The sequence below is a fragment of the Culicoides brevitarsis genome, chromosome 2, assembly GCF_036172545.1.
Source record: "Culicoides brevitarsis isolate CSIRO-B50_1 chromosome 2, AGI_CSIRO_Cbre_v1, whole genome shotgun sequence".
Taxonomy (NCBI): Eukaryota; Metazoa; Arthropoda; class Insecta; order Diptera; family Ceratopogonidae; genus Culicoides; species Culicoides brevitarsis.
In genome coordinates, this window is record NC_087086.1 from 27,038,626 (window position 1) to 27,054,447 (window position 15,822).

At 29.4% G+C, this 15,822-nt stretch overlaps 2 protein-coding genes across 4 annotated transcripts in view; one reads left to right on the forward strand and one right to left on the reverse strand.

Annotated features, from left to right (window-relative positions):
• Window positions 1-15,822, reverse strand: part of LOC134832819 (poly(rC)-binding protein 3) — a 145,606-nt gene that overhangs the window by 91,695 nt on the left and 38,089 nt on the right. The window lies entirely within an intron of this gene.
• On the forward strand, window positions 6,060-7,560 carry LOC134828854 (uncharacterized). Its single transcript, XM_063841842.1, has 5 exons — window positions 6,060-6,246; window positions 6,316-6,489; window positions 6,567-6,953; window positions 7,017-7,391; window positions 7,448-7,560. Exons 1-5 carry the CDS (start codon window positions 6,060-6,062, stop codon window positions 7,558-7,560), a joined length of 1,236 nt encoding a protein of 411 aa, XP_063697912.1.

Sequence of the window (15,822 nt, forward strand, 5' to 3'; positions counted from 1 at the left end):
TCCAAACGTGACACATTCAACAACGCACTTGAACCAAAATTGCTTACAAATTGCGTTGATCTCGTTTTTTTTTGTTCTAACAACAGGAGGAAAAAAAAAAACCAGAAAACACGAACGAACGAAAGAAAATCATCGCATGACAAAAATATCTTCAATCTCTTCCAAACACTCTTGTTTAATTCAATCTTTTGATCCTTGACAATTTAAAGGCTTTATACCGGATCCGAATTGATTTGCAAATTGTTTTTCTTTCGTTCGAATTTTTTTTTGCTTCTCTTGTCACATCACTCCATGAATTGATACCTAACCTCCATTTATTGCTACAAAATGGGGAGATGAGAACAAAAAAATCTCAGAGTATCGATAACATCGCAAAAAACCATTATTATTGGTGTTTGGTGTGTGTGCGAATGTCTGTCTTGTTGATAGCTTCAATTGTGAGTTGTGTTCATGTGTGGAAAATAGTTTTTCTTTCTTCTTGTTTCCGTTCTGCTTTTTTTTTTGTTTGGATTATTGTTGATGCTGCTTCTGCAATAAATGCACGAAGGAAAAATAAACGGAAAATTAATACTTATAGCTTGTGGGCGTTTTTTTCGTTATTTGTTGTCTAAAGGAAGTTTTTTCGTTCGTTTATTTATTAGGAAGTGTTTGACCAGGAAATTAGTTTCATTTCTATTTTTTTATTAAATTTGACAACAATTTATGACATTGAGATCTTTTTCATCTTTTTTTCTTTGCATATTTTTTGCATTTAGTAGAATAATTTGGAATTTTTAAAGCCTTGGGTGTTTGATAATAAAAATTTAAAAATATGTAAATATAAGACTTTTTGTATTTTTAAATATTTTTTTATATTTTATTAAATTAAAATAAAATAAAATTAAAATTAATAAAAAATAATTAAATTAATTTTTTAATAAAAGAAAGTTTTAATTTCCTGTGAAAATATTAATTTATTTTTTTTTATTAATTTTAATTTTATTTTATTAAATAAAATATAAAAAGTTATTTACAAAAAAATTTAATTATTTTAAATTAATTTCATTAAAAAAAATTAATTTATTTTAATAAAATAAGAAAAATTATTTAAAAAAATCTAAAATTTATTTATTTTTTAAATTTGAATAAAAAAATAATTTTTATATTTAAATTCATTTTTTATAAATTTAATTTTTTTTTACAATTTAAAAAAAATATTTTTTTATATAAATAAAATTCACCTTCAGGTACAAGACCTTCAGGCTTAAAAAAAAACCAAACTTATGGAAATAAGAAATTGTTGCAAAAAAAAAAACGAAGCACAAGGACAAACAACCCACATCTTTTTTATCACGTATTTTAAACACGTTTTTGTAATAGTTTTCCTAGACGATAAACTAGACAAGCAAGAAAAGACGAAGAAGAACAACATTCCAAGTCGTTGTTGTTGTGTGATGTCGTCTACCTTAAAATAACACACACACTCCAAACTAGAGTCATCGAAATGCCTTCGAGAGAGAGATATAATATTTGTGTGTGCCTGATATATCACCACAACGACCAGATATATTATTACCACGACTGTCTCAAGGAACGAAAAACAAGGAAAATATCTTTCTTTAACTCTTTTATAATGCATGTCACGCGTCACATGCTCAATGTAGTGTACTAGCGAGAGACAGTTACATCATAAATATCACCGACTCTCTTAAAATATTAACAACAAGACATCCGTAGAAGTTTTCCTTCCTTCCTTGTCACCATTTATATTACGATTCCTTCATAAATGTGTTATAATGGTGTTCAATTGAGCACACACAGCTAGAGACAGAGACAGACAAACACAAAAATTACATATGTTTCTTATATGGATTTGTTGTTTGTTTGTTTTTGTTATGTATTTGAACAAGAAGTTGTAAAAATGAAAACGTATGAGCGAAGGAAAAACATTTGTTATCACGCGTCGCGCGCTAAGAGTCGCACTTATTTCGAGACTTTCTTCGCCTTTTGTGTGCAACGAGGAAAAGTGATATGACTCGTATGACAATTTGTTTGCAATTTCATGTTTTGTTTTGTTGTGAAGAAAAAAAAAACAACTTTGGCAGAGCAATAATGGCAGTTAAGTGAAAAATTGAGGTTAGAACAGTTGAAAATGATTTCTTGTTGATCGTTTGAAGTAATTAATTGTTTTTATGAGTTCAAGTACTTAATCTTAGACTTCTTGAGAGATTTTAAAACTATTTGAGGTTATAATTGAAGATTTTTAGTAAAGTGGTGAAATTTAAAGTTTAATAAGATCAGCTGATCGACGATCTTATTAGATCTGGTCAGATCAGCTGATCGACAATCTTATTAGATCTGGTCAGATCAGCTGATCAATTAGTTGTTTTCTCTGATACGATCAAAATTTGATGCAAAACAGTTTTAACTATATATTTTTATATATTTTTAGTTTTAACTAAAGAAACTCATGAAAAGTCGTTAAAAATTTCAAACCACGTGACGTGAAGTAAAGTTTTTAAAAATGACTCAAGCCATATTCTAAAAATATAAGAATTTTGTTATCACATTTAAATTTAAGAATGTCTCCTAACACGTGTCAAACGACTTCATTGATTGGTCGTAGTAACCTTTTTATTTACAATTATCATCGTGAAAAACAAATAATTTCTTCAGTCGTTCCACGGTCGTGAAACTGATGACATCAATAAAAATCAATTTCAATAAATATTAATTTTGAAAAACCAAGCTTCAATTATATTGCCATTAAAATCACAAGAAAAAAATCAATTAAATAAATAAAATTTTTATAAACCACGTGGTTATGATCACGTGATCAACGTAATAGATTTACCTGTTTAGCGGTTTTATGAGCTAAATTTTTTTAAATATTTTTTTGAATTTATATTGAAAGTTTCATCAAAGCTAATTCCATATTTCATGTGAATTAAGTATTATGAATAAGTATTTTGCAAATATTAACCACGTGACCAATTTTCGAACTTCAGAATTGTCAATGAAATTAATTAAATTTCAAAATATAACTCACAAAATTCAATTTTGATTATTTTTTGTTCAATTTTAAAGCTGAACTTCTTCTCGTTTTCTCTTTCAAATTCACAAACTAGTCTTCACCCCAATTTTAATCATAGGATCGTGTAAATATCACAAAATACAACCTCTTGATATTTTACTTTATTTAATCCATCGAAATAACAACTTCATCAACCATCTATTTACATTCCACAAGAACACTTTCCAAATTATTGATCAACGTATGTTCCTTTGCATGTCTCCATGACACATTTTATTTACCCATCAAATTAAATATTTATCTCACAAGAGTGTTTCTGTCGTCATCGTTGTCGTTTCTGTTGTTGTTGTTGTGCTTCACTAAAACTTGTTTGCCTTCTGCGAAACAAAAAAAAGTTTTTCTTCTTCGAGTAGAGAAATGGCATTTGACAACGTTTTCTACCCTTGTCAAGGATGGAATTTAACCAAAGTTCAGATCTTCAATCAAAAATTTTATTTTGGAAAACTTAAAAATGTTAACTTAATTTTTACCTGGAATAAACTTTTATAACTTCTCTACTGTTTACAATTCTTATTATTATTATGACAAGTCAATTCAAAACGTCATTATATTGTCAACGTAGCTCTATCTCCAGGCAATTTTGATGAAAGGCTCTCGTAGAAGAAAAAAAAACTTGCGTATGTGACAATTTTTATTGTGTCTGTTTTTTTTCAAACTTTTTTTCAACACGCTTGTTGACAAATTCGTTCATGAATCGCATGAAAAAAAAGAGTTACGAAGAGCAGAAAACAAAAGATACGACGACGACGACGTTGGTGCTTAACATATTGAATGAGGCAAGTACAGGCAACATGAGCGACGTTGATATAAATAATAAACTAAAGCAAGTAGAAATATTTTCAGTCCTGTTGTTGTTGTTTACCTTTTTAAACAGCTCTTAATATTAATGTACATAATATGCGACGTGTTTGCACAGCAAAAGTTATTTCATGACGCAGGAGAAAACGGACGAAAACTTTACGCAGCATTTACGAGAGAAAAAGTACGAAAATTCTGGTACATCCTAGCTTGGTACTAAATATAAACATCAGTTAGAACAGACAATTGTATAAAAGTTGAATGCAGATACGTTACAATATTTTTTTACAAACACACACACACACACACACACACACACACACATAGAACAAGTGAATGAATATATTAATATAGAGGAAAAAAGTTAGTTTTACAAACACTAACGTTATAATAAAGTTGCTCAGAGTGCATTTATGGATGCGAACAAGTGAACAGATATTGTGTAATATTTTTTTGTGTTGTTACAAACTTTTTTTTCTTCCTGTATAGTGGAACAAATAGGTAAGGCATTTAATATTAAATGAGAATATATTCAGTTTATTTGTAATTACTTTCAGGAATTTTTTCAGGTATTTTTTGCGATACGGCAAAAAAAAAAAGGAAAACAAAACAAAAATGTTCAGATTATGGAAAATGGCCAATGGATGGAGAAACTTTTTAGATTCGACTGAACTGAATTTGGTTCAGTATGGAATCAGACAATTTGGAAAACCAAAATATTTTAGTCATTAACGTACTTTTTTTGGTTTGTTATTTTTATCGTATTTTCAGGGTAAGTTAAATACAGTGTGTTTCTAAAAGTACTTACTGAAGAAGAAATTTTTAATGACCGTTTTTGTTGGATTTTGTTGTTGGCCGCTCTCCGCTTGGCAGACACCAGGATTGGCTTTGGGCTTTGCAAAGGTGTCAACTGTTCGGATTACGTTTTCAATTTTGAACTTTTAAATGGGATTCTGTATATAAAGGCTTTTCCCCCTGATCGAGTAATTTGATTGTTGTGTTCATTGAACAGTTGAGAAGTTTAATATACGAAATTTATCATTATTATATTATTAAGTTAAATTTAATAAAAAAAATAAAAATAAAGTTTTTGAAGCCGGAAATACTTTAAAAATTATTCTGATAAATTCAAAACAAAAAGCTTTAAAATCTTAAGTATAGGATATTTTTAAGACGTTAAACACAGGACTGCAAGCTGCAAAGTTTATTATAAAATATTTTTGATAATGTTGATTATATAGTAACCCACAAAAAAGGGCTTTCTGTGGGTTTTCTTTCTTCCTAACCTGTTCCATATTCTTCTTTAACCGTGCTGACACTCTTTAAGAAAGAAAAGATTTATTTCAGTGAGAAATCTCTAAATTCTTCAGGATCCAAAAAATATTTTTAAATTTTGACTTAAGCTTGACTTAACTCAAACTAGTTGGCTAAATTCACTAATTTTTTTTTTAATTTAAATTAAAAATTTAACCCAGAATTTGAATTTAATTTTTTTTAATTTGAATTTGTAAATAAAAAAATTTAATTTTATTAAAAAAAATTAATTTAATTAAATAATTAATTAAAAAAAAATCTATCAAGACTTAAGTGTTAGAAAGTTTTTTTTTTTTGAAAAAAATATATTATTTAATTTCTGATCTTAAAAAATATTTTATTTTTTAAATTAAATTAAGTTTTAATTAGTCGAATTTAATTATAAATTATTGTTAATTATTATAATATAATTTATTTATAATATATAAATTTTATTTATTTTAAATAATTTCATTAAATATTTAATTGATTCTTTGTAAAAAAAAGTTCAATGGACCAGAATCGTGTTGTATTGTCAGTATGAGAAAGAATTATTTAGCTTAATTAACACCTTTTGAAAGATTCTTATAATAACAGTTACTTTAGAGGTTGGATGAAGATAGAATTCGAGAAATTCATCATTAGTAAGAACAGTTTGACGTTGATTTTACTCAAATTTAAATCAAAATTATTAATTTAATTATTTTTCTTCTTTCTACGAAAAAAATTATTAAAATTTTTGAACTTTTCCTGCTTGTGTATTAGCATTGTGTGAAAACTCGAGATTAATTTACCAATTACTTACAATCCTCTTGTAGATGACCAACCTGTAATATCTGGATAGTAAACTAAATGCTTCAGTTACATTCGTGTCTTAGTCGGTTACTGAGTAAAAATGATTAAAACAGTTGGAACAGTTTTTATTTTCTGTGCCTTTCTATTTGACATTGGAGAACCTAGTTCTGAATCATTAAAAAATGTGCCAAATTCATTGAAAGAAAGTGCAAAATATCATGTCGAAGAACATGGTAATTCAAATGTTACACATGTCGAAGACATCTTTAGTGAGAGGAAAAGCAGATGTAAGTTACTATTTACAAGATTTCAAAGAAAAATTTGGTTTTTTCTAATTGTTACTCTAAAATATTTAGTGTTTGAGTCCTTTCCATTTTACACAATTGGTCGTTTCGAAAGGCAGTTATGTACCGGAAGAAACAATTTATATGGAACATGTATGGTGAAAGGAGAATGTATCGATACTGGAGGCATCAATTCCGGCAACTGTACTGGATTGACTAGAAACCGTCAAGCTATTTGTTGTGTTTGTAAGTACTTCAACATATTTTTTAAATTAAACCGAATTCAAATTGAAATAAATAATTTTTTTAAAATTTCTCATTAGATCAACAAGGATGTGGCACAACTACATCTATAAATAATACATATTTTTTCAACACCGATTATCCTTCGACGTTTAATGGAGCAACATCGTGTACCTATAGAATCACCAGATGCAACTCAGGAGTTTGTCAATTGAGAATTGATATGTTGGACTTTTTGTTAGCGCAACCTAGTGGCGATGGCAGTTGTACTTTTGATTATATGTCAGTAACTGGAGGAAATTCACGTGTTCCAAGAATTTGCGGAGAAAATACAGGGCAACATATTTATGTTGATTTCAATGGAGACGCGCCAATCACTGTAACAATTTATACAAGTTCAGTTTACACACTGGAACGTCGATGGTATCTTAGAATGTCTCAAATCAATTGTGCCGGTGAATTTAGAGGTTAATAATGCAAGTTAAATTAACTACTAGATACTCATGTTTCTTTGAATTTCTCATTTTTAGCACCACCCGGTTGTCTGCAATATCATATCGATAGTAGTGGCACGGTTAAAAGTTTGAATTACGGAGTTGGTTCTAATAATAATCTCAATTCAATCGGCGTTGAAGGCAGTAGACAACTTGCAAATATTCGATATGGAATTTGTGTAAGGGCAGCAGCATCAAGCTGTTCAATAACATGGACTCCAGCAAGCTCGGATATTTATGCATTTACTTTGACCGACGATGTCTCAGTTGTTGATTTATCTTTGCTGGGAACTGAAGCAGTTCAATCTCAAATGTGCACGACAGATTATGTAATTATTCCTAATCCAGTTCAAAACGGAGTACCTTTGGAAGTTGATAGATTTTGTGGGATGGGTTTGGCAGCAACAACAAGTAAATATTTGAATTTGAAATCAATTGAAATTATTTTCATAATTATTTTTTCGTAGGTAATTCCTTGCCTTTTGTGTTGTACTATGTAACAGATGGCAATGAGAATGCAGATATTGGAAATCGAGGCTTTCATCTAGAATATTCTCAAAATAATTGTCCTTTGCCTTAAGATCTTGTTTTAAGAAAATCTGACCCCTTTTCCCCCGAAAAAAACTTTCGGTTAGCTACGCTTTTGATTATAGGTATTAGTAATATATAGTTTATAGAATTCAATTAAACATTTTTAATAAACATGTTTGTATTTGTTTGACAGTTTTTATCTTTAAAATAAACTTGTAAGAACACGTAAAGTAAAGTAAAAATAATTCACACTAATGAACCTTTAGAAAAGATTGATAAAATTATTTTTAATATTTATTAGAAAAGAATAAATAAGTATATTAAAAATTTTTAAAGAAATAGAACAGGTTGAACCAAGCTTAAACAAAAATCTGATGTTTAAGAACCCTACGGCCGAAAAACAGGATCAGAATCCTAGGATCAAAATAACCTCTTGCAAGGAACAGTTTTTGGGCCTGTAGATGACCTACCCGAAAGCAGGCTTGTATAATCTAGATCAAAATAAAAAAAAAGATTTGACCTTTTTTGAGGTTTATCTGATTTGAAAATCTAATCAAAAAATTTTTAACCCTCAACTTTTTTGATTTGATCTGATCTAAAAATTGATTTAAATCAAAATTAGATCAGATCAAATAAAAAAAAAGTTGAGGGTTGCAAATTTTTTGAATTGATTTGCAAATCAGATCAAAAATCTAATCCTTAGTGATTTGAAGTGAGGCATTGAAAATAAATCAGACCGTGATTTGATTTTTGACTTGTTTCTGATATCATTGATCTAGATTTTACAAGCCTGCTCGAAAGGAAATCAGATTAACCTCTTAGGACTCAAATTGATCCATTAAGATAATTTTCTGATCTCTTAAGGAATCAATTTGTTCCTTTAAGGACTCAATCTGATCCTTCAATGTATCAAATTCCCTTTCTAGTAGGTCATCTGCAGCCCCACAAAATCGTTCTTTGCAAGAAGTCATTTTGATCCCAGGTATCAACTCACATCACCCAATATTAGCATTACATCAAAAAATAAATGGCATTAGATTTGGTGGTTTTTTGTTAGTTAGGCCTAAAGAAGTCCAAAAAAACCTAAAATTCAAATTCTAGAACAAACCAAAGTGTTTCTATGCATTTTTAGTGAGACGGGTATGGAGGGGTAAAGAGGTACTTGAACATAGTCAAATGCACTAAAAAATGTCTAAAATCAGTTTGGTTCGTTGTAGAATTTTAAATTCAAGTTTTTTGGACTACTTTAGGCCTAATTAAACCAAAGCCATCAAAAATCTCATGCCATTTATTTTTCGATGAAATGCTGATATCGAGTGAAGTGCATTTGACTCGTATTCTCCATTTATTTAAAAGATATTGACATCTTCCATGGTTACTTCTGACACGGTTCAATTTTTTTTCAAGCTCTGTATTAAATCTACTAGGCAAACCATACTCCCAGCATTAACTCTTTGTAGTTTACAAATATCTGCTAATTGGTTACTAAATTTCTAATTTGTGAGTCTTTTGTTCTATATTCCAATTTCATTTCTATATTTGCTCCACGTATCTCGTTCATATTCATTCGTTTATTTCATTATACATCTCTCTTCTTTTCAAAAGCAAGCGTCTAAAGTTTTCAAAGTTAAACAAATACTCTTCCAGCCAAACAATCGCATCACATACAGTAAAAGTTTACACATCCTGCCATCATCGCTCATATTCTCTTTTTCATTTTGCGAAAAACATACGCAATTAAAACATATTCGAAAATTATAAACCCAAGTAACCACTTTTTCTGACATACGTTGTCTCTGCGATGCGATGTCGCATCATCGTTCAAAACTCATCCATCATATTTATCGTGTGAATTTTCGGAAAAAGCAGCCATGGGAATAACTCTGTTACATTAATACATTCTTTTGTTGTTTTTTATTTTTTTTAAGTTTCGTCGCTTTTTGAATCACGAGTGTCAGAGAGATGGAAAAAGTATTTTTAAATGTTTTTTTTCCTCACGTATGTGGCAATAAATTAAAAAGGTGATTTTTCATCATTAATAACGCAAGTGACTCCAGCGCGTCTCTGAAATAAAAACAAATACGTTATTTTTTTTTTTTTTTGATACGTGAAAATCGGGCCACCCAGTCAGTCATTGAATTGAGTTAAATTAAAATTGCAAGAAATTAAATGAAAAAAAAAATAATAAAAAAAGAAGAGGGAGACAAAAGCAGCGGATAATAAAATAAAATACACTGCATAGATAAGGAAAGTGACAAAGTTGAGATAAAAGCCATAAGTTAATTACAGCACTTTTTCTTTCGTTTTTTTTTTGTCGCTTTTTTTCCTATCCTTGTATACAACACGATAAATGCCGTCGTCTCTTAGACAAACACTTTTGAGATCAAATGCGATTAAATTGGAGAATTGAATTAAATTAAATGTGTGAATATAACCTTAAATAGGCGACGACGACGCAAAATAAAAAATGGAGTGCTGAGAACATGATTAAAGTACGTCGTTGATAAAAATCTAGGTGGATTTTTTTTTCTCCTTGACAAATTAATACTTATTTCGTCAAATCCAGATTTTTACATCAAAGATTACTCAAAAAACGTCAGATTTTTTAATTATTTTTTCACATCAAATAAACACAAAAAAAAAAATAAAAAAAAAATATTTCAATTAACATAAATTAAAAATACGTCGGAAAAATAGAGACTGTAATAAACGATTTTTTTTTAAACGATTGGGTCAATTGTCATTAAAAGAAAATTCGCGATAAATCTCTTAAGAACTTTGTGTAAATGCTGACAAATCAAAAAATAAATCACATTTTTATGCGAATTTTTTCTTTTCTTCTCTGTGTGGGTACGACAGTAATCTGGAACATAAAAAAATTAATTAAAAAAATTGGTTAATACCCTCTGGGGGGTTCTTTTTACATTGAAGAAATAAGTCACAGATGCTGCAACATGAAAGAAGAAAAAAAAAATGAAATAATAAAAATCATAATCATAAATTTTTGTCGTTGAGAAAAAATCGTAAAATACTGCTGTGGAGTACGCGTTAAAATTGACAAAGTGAAAATTTATAACATTTTAATAACCGATGTTTGTGCAAATCATCTTTGATTAACATCAATTTTTTTTTTCACTTTTTTGGGGGGTAAAAATTAACAAAGCGTGAAAAGGGAAGTTTTTTTTAGTAGCAATTTATGTAATGGAATAGCAAGTATTGAACAAAAAAGTTTTTAAAATATTTAATGAAAAAAATAATTAAAGCGCATTTAAAAAAATAATTTAATTTTTTCTATTTTATATTAAATTTAATTTTTTAATTAATTTTTAATGAACATATTTTAGATATTTAATTAAATTAAATTTATTGATGTATTTCAAAACTTTTTTAAATTATTTTAATAATATTATTAATTTTATTTAAATTTTAAATTTAATCATAAATAAAATATTTTTTAAAAAAATTTTAAAATTTAAAAAATATAAAATTTTAATTTTTTTATAAATTATTTTTTAAAAATTTAAATTTTTCTTAATTTAATAAAAATTAAATAAAACAAAATTTAAAAAATATAAATTTTAATTTTTTATAAATTATTTAAATTATTTTTTATTTTTTTTATTTTTATTTATTTTTTTTTTTTTTAAATTTCTATATGAACAAAAAAATCGTGAGTGTTGTAACAAAAAACACTTCAAAAATCAATTTAATGGAAATTTTGGTAATTAAAACATTTTTTGATTGAAAAATAAAACTGGGCGGTTCTCCCATGAAAATTTCATTTTCCATCAAAAATATTACTTTTTCATCAAAGAACAAAAAAAAACTCCCTAAACTAATCGCCCATTACTTAAATGACAACAAGCATAAAGTAATTGCCCCGCCAATTCGCTCCAGAATTTTTCCAGGCATTTTGATGAGCAAAAAAAAATAAATAACGAGAGAAATAACAATTCCAATTCAAATATTCAACAAACAAAAATAAAAAATTTATATATTTTGCTATCGACATGCCCGCGCTCGTGTTCCGCTATACGACAACCTGAACTCCTCAACCTTCTTTAAGAATTTATGATGATGACTGAATTTCAACGTAAATAAATAGGTAAACAATCCATGAACCTCCTCTGGCACTTTTTTCTCGTCATAATTGAATAATAAATGACGCAATACATTAAATATACGCTGTCCCCTCTCCCTATGCATCGGTAGGCATACCTCGAAATGACACAAACAAGAAAAACTGGTTCGTCGCTTCCCCGTGTATTTATTTCTGTGTCAATTGAAAAAAAACGGATCTGTGGGCGAAACGCATCGTCAGAAGCCTATCTGGGGTACTGAGGCGTGCGGAACGTGCATGTAACCTATTTTTGTTTCATACAAAAGCAAAGCCAAGGGGAAACTGTTGCAAGTCCATAAAAAATTTTTTGAACGTTTTCCACTTTGCACATGATTAATTTTAAATATTTGATCAATTTGTGGTTGTGCTCGACGTGTGTTAATTATCGACATCGATGATGATGATGATGATTATGATGAAAAAGAAAATAAACCTATCTTTCGCTTCGTTGCAAATCAATTCATTTGCACTCACTCCGTTAGGTGGTTAAATAGAGTGGATCATTTACAGCAGATTTTCACTAGATTTTTACTTATGGGAAAAACGAAGCAGCATCGCATATTAATCCGTCCTAATATTGCGACACGAATTATTTACAAGTTAATGATTGGAAAATTTGATAATAACAATAATAAACCGGTGGATGCTCATAATAAATTTATCTCTCTCTTTCTCTCGATGTCGCAACGGGAAACTCAAACGCAGGAGGATGTTTCGAACGATTTTCATGCCCGACTGATCAAAGGTAAACATTTATTTTTAGTATCTTTGAGTCTAGTTTGTTTGTGTTGTTGATGAAGTGTTCAATAATTGTAGGTCTCTATCTCTCTATAAAATTTTCACTGAAGGACGAAAATATCTTTCATCAATTATTTTCATGTATTTGCGCGTGTGACGATGACATCAGGCATCATTAAAATGGAATTGTGGTAAGATTTGTTCTCATTATGAAAGTTATATTTTTTTTTTGAATTCAAGGAGAAAACAGGGCTGCAAAAATTTTTAAGTCAAAACTTAACTTTTACTTAAGCTTAAGTCAAAGTTATTTAGTCAAAAATTTTATTTGTAATATTTTTCAAAAAAAAAAAAAAAAAAAAACCAAGATTCAAAAAAATTTTTTAGTCAAAAATTAAAATTTATTGACTTAAAGATTTATTTTAAGAATAATTCAAAATTTTTTAAGCTAAAAATAATAATAAAAGGTTTATTAAGTTCCTTTACTTAATCTTAAGTAAGTTTTTAAGTCAATTGAGTAACTTTATTTATAAAAAAAAAACTTTGAAAATTAAGTAAACTAAATTTCTTCAAAAAATTGTTTTAAAAAGTTTTTAGACCTTGAGAAAGAATTTTAAAAAATTTAAATTTAAACTCAAGTCAAAAAATCTTTTTACTTCGACTTAAGTTAAGTTCTCATAAGTTTTTTAAGTTTAAGTCATTAGTTTTTGCAGCCCTGAAGAAAATTCATGTATGTGACAAACTTTTCTGCAAAAATAATGAGAAAGTTGTTAAAATTAAAGCCCCAAAACTCTAGAATAGTAATGAATAAGCGACACGCGGTGCACCATTATTTTAATTAAGATTTTGTCGCTTACGGTGCATTCTTTTTTCCGTCACTCCAGCTAGTTACTGGCACATATTAACCCTTTCACATCTAACTTTTGACACACACATATTATTATTATTATTTTAATTTTACCTGGCAAAACTAAAACGAACGAGCTCGCTTTTGTAAAACTAAAAAAAAAACTTTTTCCGAATACATTACTTTGCCAGACGGCACCCAGGTTTTCATATAGCGATGCGGGTTTTCATACAACAGAGTAAGTCACTAGTACCTCTTGAAAATTGAATTGTTAATAATTAATCCCCTTTGGTCTAAAGTTCTGCCACAGCACATGCACGAGCAAGTGTTTTGTATCATCGTTATGATGCTGCATCGTTGTTGTAAATGCGATGTGTTTCGTTCATGTTAAAGTGTACTCCTAACATGTCCTTTCTTTGTTTTAATTGGTGTCCGCTTTAATAATGATGACAATGTTGTTCGTCGTCGTCGTCGGGTTCGGTGTATAAACGATGCATGCTTGCATTACATAAACACGAGTGTGTGCGGTATGCAGGAGGATAATTATACGAAATACTAATTACTTCATAAAAGGAGGGAGAGAAGAGATTTTGTATGCCTAATCTAACATCTCGCAGCATCAGTGAGTGAGTGAATGAGTGTGTGACTCTGTTTGAATATTTTCTTCTTTTTTTTTGCAGTGATGAGGTTGCCAGTTGAGGAGACAGTGCCGTAGGTGAGTAGGGAACCAGACTTAGGATATAGAAATTTTAGATAAAATTTATATCTAAGTTAAAAACCCTTAAACTAGTCCATGAAACTGAACTTAGGCATGTATATCGGACAGAACAGTATCCTTTACAATCAGTAAGCCTTAATTGAAGCGCTCCAGAATTTAATAAAAACCTCACCTTAATTATTATTAAAACATTCCTTTCAAGTTTACAATAGCTTAGACTTTCTAACGATCTGTTTTAATTTGGAAAGCAAATTTATGAAACGAACTGAGCGACGTTGAGCCAATTTGCAGAATTCTTGGAACAATATAATTATTGAGATTTCAAGAGTTTGAATTCAATTTACAAAACTAATAAACTTGAAAAATATATTTAAAAACAGTGAAGAAGATGCCTTCAGCCTTAAAAGCGACTTAAGTTAAATGAATAAACGTAGGTTGGCCTGCTTTCCAATCAATTGTTTGTTGGTAGAAAATATTTACGTTTATTGATTTTCCATCATATGAGTATGTGCTCAAAAAATTACTGCGTCTCCACAAAGCATCTCAGGACTTCACGCTTGAGTTTCTGGAAGAACTCAATCGATCTACCTTCCCTCTTGGGAATTTTTTCAAATGTTCTAATCAAGGCAACTGATTTACGTCCCCTGTCTTCTCCAAAGTCGCTTGGTGAGCAAAATATAACAAAAGTCTCGGTTTTATTTTTTTTTTCACCTGAGGTTTTTTTTACCTTTCGCACTCGCTGTCAGTTCTAAACTACTTATTATGTGTAGGTGCATGATATTTTTGAAGATTTTTGAAAATTTGCACTCGCGGATGGATATAAGAAACATTCCTCGGCTTATTTTTGCCGGTTTCACGTGACTTCTTGTATTTTCGTAGCACGTGTTTCTCTGCCTTTCTCGGCCTTCGTGTCGCTGGTTTTCTACCCAACCCTTTTACGCCAGGATTGGTTCTTTTTTCATTTTTTTTCCTTCACCTTTAATTTATTGCACTTTCTACTCACCATGTTGTTGTTATTACCATAGATGCCTTAGATACCTATGAAGTTTTTTAGCCATATTTTAGAGCCCATGTTGTATAGAGTAGTTCGAAGTAGTCTCTGACTCAGAAAATTATTCACAATAGGAGACCTTTAAACTATTATTATCTTGAGTATGTAAGGAAATCTTATTGATTACAAAACATATTGATTCAAAGTGCCGGATAAGTATTAAAATTGTGATCATAAACAGAAAATATTGAAACTAGAAAGAACCCAGAAAGTCAAGATCAAACTTTTGGATCTCCTTCTTATTCACCTATCAATTGTTAGTTCCCATGATGATCTTGTAGAAGCTTCAGAAAACATTTTATGCCTTTTCCAAAATACCTTTTAAATTTTTTTTTTATAAAATTTCGAAATAAGGTGCAACAGTGCCCCCATATCAACTCGCCACCCCTGTTTGTAAATTTCAATTAAGCATTTCCAAACAACAGCAACAAACAACGACATCTCATTCATACGTGCCGCAACACCACAGACGCCTCATTTTTGGCATCGAACGTGCTTTGATGAATAAAATATAAGCTTACGATACAATCTTAGTCGAGTCCCAGCCATTAAAAAAAAAGAATCCCGAAACCAGTCAGTTACGGGGGACTTGATCTCTTTTTTTCTGTGTTTTTTTTTCGTCTTTCTTTCTCATTACTCCAGTTAACAACGCATCGTACAACTTTTTTTTCTCTCTCTGCCATCTCCTCCAATTAACTCAAGTTGCCACAAGACGAAATGTAGCTTACGTGACAGTTCAAAGCAAAAAGAGAAAATGTCCTCTAGATTTATATCGCTCGTGATGTTGATATGACTTTGTCTCACATATTCACGTTTATTATTATGATTATTATTATTATT